The sequence below is a fragment of the Arachis hypogaea genome, chromosome 15 (assembly GCF_003086295.3).
Source record: "Arachis hypogaea cultivar Tifrunner chromosome 15, arahy.Tifrunner.gnm2.J5K5, whole genome shotgun sequence".
NCBI classification, from domain to species: Eukaryota; Viridiplantae; Streptophyta; class Magnoliopsida; order Fabales; family Fabaceae; genus Arachis; species Arachis hypogaea.
Window position 1 is genome coordinate 156,355,237 of NC_092050.1, and position 6,189 is coordinate 156,361,425.

Here is a 6,189-nt window from a genome sequence, read left to right on the forward strand (position 1 = left end):
CCCCCAAAATTAGGGTTGCCCAAGTGCAAAATTATATAAAAATACAGGTAAAAGGCCAACAAAATAGAAAAAATTCAAATTAGACTGACACTTGGGCCTTTACTTAATCATGTTGAATAGTACTTCTTATTCCTAAATTCTTAAATTCGGTCTATAATTACACCAACAACAAAAATAATTTGGTCTATAATTTTATATTATAAAATTCGGTCTATAATTCAGAGTGAAACATGTGTGAAGTACGATTAAGGTTACATATTCAATTTTTTTCAAAGTGTAATGTCATAATTAACCAATTCAAAAAATAGTGTAGTTCTTAAAAAAGCGCCGCAAGGGTCATGACTCAAAAATGATGTGGAGTAAGTCCATGTGAAAATATTAGGCCTCAATGTTGGGGTTCAAACTCAAATTAGTGTAATGTAATTCCGAAAATGTTTAATTATTGGGCGGTTCTGATGTTAAACAAGGACACACATTGATTCCACTGTTACATGATAATAAGAATTATACTAAGAATTACTAAAAAAATATAAAATAAAATATTATAATTATTAATAACTCTCAATATAAATAATTATTAAATATTAAATTGTATTTAATTGATTATATAATACTCTTATAAAATAAAAATGGTTAAAAAAATATATATAAATTCTCATCAGAATGCGCCGCGTCAATATGGTCGTACAATAATATAATATAATGATGAGCTTAGAAAAAATTGACTAAATAATTATTTTATGTTTGTATGTAAATAAAAAATATTTTTCATCACAATTCTTTTTACATATTTTACTTTGTGTTTTCTATGTTTTTCTTTTCAATTGGAGGAAAAGAATTTTACTGGCGACCGGAACACGCAAAGGCTGAATCCTTGTTTGAACGAGTACTTGGAGAAAATTAAGTTTGCATTTAAAAGATTTAATTATTCTGTTAGTTAGTTTCACGAAATTTTTAATTAGATTTTTATATTTTTTTTAATTAGATCTTTGCACTAAATATTTTTTTTAGTTGAATTTTTATAATTTTTTTTTTATTTGAGTCTTTATACTAATTTTTTTTAATTAAGTTCCTATATAATTAAATCAATTACTATCAAAAAAGACCTAATTAAAAAAAATTATATAAAAATCTAATTAAAAATTTTGCTAAATTATAGAAAATAACAAAATAATTAAACCCATTTAAAATTTGAGAGCAAAACCGACCTTAAAAACAAAAAAGAAGAAGAAAGCGCAAAAGCAACGAGAGAGGGGAGTGAGATAGAGATTAGAGAATAGAGAAGAATAGCAAAATGGGGAACACCTTCTGCTTCTTCTGCGGATGCATCCAGCAGTCCAACGTCGGCGTGGTCGAGAAGTGGGGCCGCTTCAGCCGCCTCGCCCAACCTGGCTTCCACTTCTTCAACCCTCTCGCCGGTGAGTGCCTCGCCGGCCTCCTCTCCACCAGGATCTGCTCCCTTGACGTCCGCGTCGAGACCAAGACCAAGGTCAACTCTTTCTCTCTAACCGCTTTCAATATATATATATCCATTCTTAGGGTTTCAATTTTGTGTCGGTTCTGCAGGACAACGTGTTTGTGCAGCTGCTGTGCTCGATTCAGTACCGTGTTGTGAAGGAGAACGCTGATGATGCTTTTTACGAGCTTCAGAACCCTCAGGAACAGATCCAGGCTTATGTCTTTGATGTCACTCGCGCTATTGTTCCCCGAATGAACTTGGATGAACTCTTTGAGCAGAAGGATCATGTTGCCAAAGCTGTTCTCGAAGAGCTTGCTAAGGTCATATTCTGGTATTCATTTCATTCAGTTAGTTAGGACTTAGGTTGTTAGATCATAGTTACATGAATTCACGATAGTGTGTATTTTCCACATAAAATACTTGAATTTGGACCTCTCAAGTGAGAAAGTTAGTAAAGTGGTAAAGTAAAGGATTAATCACCATTGGTTTTGTAACTTTTATGAAATGTGTGTCCTACTATTTTAATTTAAGAGTGACTAACTCCTCACGTTACCAATTTATCAACTTTTCACTTTAGAAGATCTTTGATCCAAAATACTTCATATATGACGTACCGCGTACTGCGAATTGGTTCCCCAGTCGAAACATATTGTGTTCCATATCCATGTAACTATGAGTTAGATAATTATAAATAGCGAAAATGTTTCACTCACCTTATGACACTGCATTGCGCCTTATCATGTATCATGTCTGTCAGGTGATGGGAGACTATGGATTTAGCATAGAGCACATACTCATGGTTGATATTATACCTGATCCTTCTGTTCGTAAGGCCATGAATGAGATCAATGCAGGTAAACTATGCTGTCTATGTGGTTAGCTGCTTATTTAAGATTCAAATAGGTTAGTGCTGCTACTGTCACTTGTTTATTGTATAATGAGTGTTTATATTGCTTGTTTTGCAGCTCAAAGGATGCAACTAGCTAGTGTGTACAAAGGAGAAGCTGAGAAGGTGCTTCAGGTTAAGAAAGCCGAGGCAGAGGCCGAATCCAAGTACTTGGGAGGTGTTGGTGTGGCCAGGCAGAGGCAAGCTATCACAGATGGCTTGAGAGAGAACATCTTGAATTTCTCCCACAAGGTGGAAGGTGCCTCTCCCAAGGAGGTCATGGATCTTATTATGATCACTCAGTACTTCGACACCATCAAAGACCTTGGCAACTCCTCTAAGAACACCACAGTTTTCATACCCCATGGCCCTGGCCATGTTAGGGATATTGGTGATCAGATACGCAATGGACTCATGGAAGCTTCCAGTGCTCAAGTAAATCTCGACTGATTTTGCTCGTTACCTTTATACGGGGTATGTATGTATAGCATGTGGACCAACTTAAGGAGTAAATATATGGCAAATATTGGTACCTCTTGAACGCGTTAGTTATTTTTATTCTGAAGTTGGAGGGAGTTTTCAGGTACTCTAAAGTCCTAAACCCATTTGCTAGATAACCAAATAGAATCGCGTTACATAATTTGTTGGTCATTTCTTGCTTATTGGTAAAGTATGAAACGAATAAAGGCACAAATGTACAATACTTGCCGCTTCATGTTACAGTAGAATGAAAGAATCATAACATTGTCTGAGAAACTCGATTGTTCAGTTTTCAGCTTCCATGATCTAATTGAGTTTCCGTATTCTCTTCAGTCTCTGAGATGTTCCAATATTTTAATGCCATCACTCTCCACCTGCATGCTCCAGTGCAGAACTGCTGAATGATGTATATAATGAAAAGTGAACAGTTCAACTTTTCCATGCTTGATTTTTTTATTCTCATTTGTGCGTAATGATATATGCACAACATCATCTTTCACCCTACCCAAGCTACCAACATGTCATCAAATGCATACCTTTGTCTTGCCAACTCAACATGTCAAAGACTTTGTCATCTTTGTGATAGAGGGATACTTGCATCTTGAGACTTATTTGACAAGTTTAGCACATTCTTTAATCTTTACCAATATTCTTTGCAAGAGCAAACTCCATTTTTAAAATGGTGATATCTCGTCCTGTCTCTAACTATAATTACTCGCTCATAAACCTTGGAGATGAATTTTGTTGCTTTATGACAGTCCACACAAACTCTCAAATTCTTCACAATGCGAATCGGGGTTCCAGGTGCTGTGTTCATCAACCCAAAAGCAATAGCCAATTTCTCACTGTGTATTGACAGGGCAGTCTCTTTGTCTTCCTCGTCATCAATATCGAGCAGAAGCTCCCCAAATTCTGGAACATACCCAGCAATCTTTAACTTGGTTGTCATCTCATCCAAAAATGAGTAAAGCTCTTTACTTTGAGGATGGGATCGATCCCCAACAAGGAATTGATGGAATGTTCCATTCAATTCAATTGAACTGCAACCGGGAACCTTTTTTCTGTCACTGTTTTCATTCTTCTCTCTTAGCATCCTTGCTTCATTCCATCTTCTGGACGTGGAATATATATTACCCAATAGAACATGACACCCTATATGGTCAGGATCCATTTCTTTAATAATTTTCCCTATTCTATAACCCCTCTGCATATCTTTATAGATTCTACAAGCATTTAGTAGTGCTCCCCAAATTGCTACATCTGGAGCCATAGGCATACCTGATATCATTTCTTCGGCCTCCTTTAGGAGACCGGCACGACTGAGTAGATCTACCATGCATCCATAATGCTCTATTTCCGGGTTAATTCCATAGTCACTAACCATCAATCTGAAGTAGGACTTCCCCTCCTCGACCATGTGGCCATGGCTACAAGCATTTAGTAACGCAATGAACGTGACTCTATTGGGAGAAACATTTTCAATCTTCATTTGTTCAAAAACACTTATAGCCTCGTTGGGTTTTCCATGCATTGCAAACCCACCAATCATGGCATTCCAAGGCCAAACCTTTCGCTTCAAATTGTGTTCATTGAAAACTCTTGATGCAGATTCAATGTCACCACACTTTGCATACATGTCAATGATGCTAGCAAGAAGCTTCTCATTCATCTTGATTTCACTTCTGCCACTGTAAACATGGATCCACTTCCCTTGATCCAATGCTACTAGATTTGAACATGCTGTAAGAGCACTTACAAGTGTATATTCATTTGGCTTTGTACCTACTTGTAGCATCATGTGGAAGAAATCCAAAGCCTCCATAAAACAGCCAACCTATATTAAGTATGAAGTAAGTAACTTAGACATAGCACATCAATCAAGATATGTATTGGAAAAAAAAAATGATATAGTTTCCAATACAAACTTCTGCAATGTCTATAAATAAACAAGATGTCCAATAATGTCGAATGTTAGTAATTAGTACGATTAATTTGTTGATGTTCCAAACGAGCAATACCTGCACATAGCCGGCAATTATCGTACTCCATGACACGACATTACGCTCTTGCATTCCATCAAACAATTCCTTAGCTTTGCTCATGTTACCTGCTCCAACATAAGCAACAATCATGTTGTTCCATGAATACAAATCTCTATACTCCGCGGCCCATTCAAAGACCTTTCGGCTCTCCTCCACAAGTTTCCACTTCCCATACATAGTAATCAAAGCATTTGCAACATAGACATTATTCTCCACGCCAGTTTTCACAGCATGAACTTGAACCTGCTCCCCCTCCTGCACACCCAACCCATTCCCACAAGCACCAAAAGCAAACACAAAGCTATATCTATTAGGAAGAAGACCCGAATCCCGAATCAAAGACCGGAAAACCATGAGGGAATCACGACAGGAATCAGAGGACAAAGAATGGGCCTTGATCATAGTGTTGTAGATGAACAAGTCTGGTTGAGGAATTTGATCAAACACTTTGTGGGCATATGAAAGGGAAGCAAAAGCAAGAAGCTTTAGAAACTTATTAGCTGAAACAAAGTGTGAGATTAGGCCAGTGGTTAGTAACTGTGCATGAGTCTGCTTAATTTGCTGCATTGATTTGCATGATTCAATCAAAGAGCGAAGCCTAACACAATGATCATAATGTGAAGAAGGCCTCGTCAACGTTGAACAGAACCGAATCATTTTCTAAAACCTCCCCACCAAGAAGTCACTCGTCGGTTGCTTTTTTTTTTTTTATTTAAATTGTTAATTAGGAGCATTTTCTTATGCATTCCAACTGTTTGAAAAAATGCCACGCTTATGGTTTTTTTCTCGGTCATATTTGGTCTTCTTTTTTGTTTTTTGGTCAAGATATTTGGTCTTCTTGTTTAAAGTTTTTGGCATATTATTGGGCCAGTGTTCAATGGGCTAGTCCAGCCCATTATGTTAAATCTTGTAATGTCCCGAGCCTACTTAATTGAATGCTATTGTTGTAGTCCAGTTGCACATTTTGTGCCAAAGAAAGGGTTTCATTTAAAGTTTGAAAAAAAAAAAGGTTTTTATTTATGACAAAAGATTAACAGAATAACTTTCATTTTGATATCTAAAATGTAAAAGAATAACAAAAGAAATTTCGAATCTACCAAAGGAATGAAAGGACGACTAATTCGTAATTATACTTATTGTTAGAGTCTTCCAACTCTTTATCTTCGTAAAGTATATGTATGATCAAGTAATAAATTAAACCCAATAAATATAGAGCATCCAAAATATGTGAAGATTTTAGAGGGTAACTGGGGTTGGTGAAAATTTGATATTACATATCATCTTTTAATTTTTAGACCTCTTTATAGGGGATATTGGTATTG

The 6,189-nt window shown here is 36.3% G+C and overlaps 2 protein-coding genes across 2 annotated transcripts; one reads left to right on the plus strand and one right to left on the minus strand.

Annotated features, from left to right (window-relative positions):
• Positions 1 to 1,107: 1,107 nt before the first annotated feature.
• On the minus strand, positions 1,108 to 5,569 carry LOC112751656 (pentatricopeptide repeat-containing protein At5g66520-like). The gene is made up of 2 exons (XM_025800870.3): positions 4,844 to 5,569; positions 1,108 to 4,659 (listed from the first exon to the last, which is right to left on the minus strand). The coding sequence occupies exons 1-2, from the start codon at positions 5,522 to 5,524 to the stop codon at positions 3,466 to 3,468; spliced, it is 1,875 nt and encodes a 624-aa protein (XP_025656655.1). The 5' UTR covers positions 5,525 to 5,569; the 3' UTR covers positions 1,108 to 3,465.
• LOC112751658 (hypersensitive-induced response protein 4) lies at positions 1,257 to 3,157 on the plus strand. The gene is made up of 4 exons (XM_025800871.3): positions 1,257 to 1,489; positions 1,567 to 1,779; positions 2,217 to 2,313; positions 2,425 to 3,157. Exons 1-4 carry the CDS (start codon positions 1,295 to 1,297, stop codon positions 2,793 to 2,795), a joined length of 876 nt encoding a protein of 291 aa, XP_025656656.1. The 5' UTR covers positions 1,257 to 1,294; the 3' UTR covers positions 2,796 to 3,157.
• Positions 5,570 to 6,189: the final 620 nt, after the last annotated feature.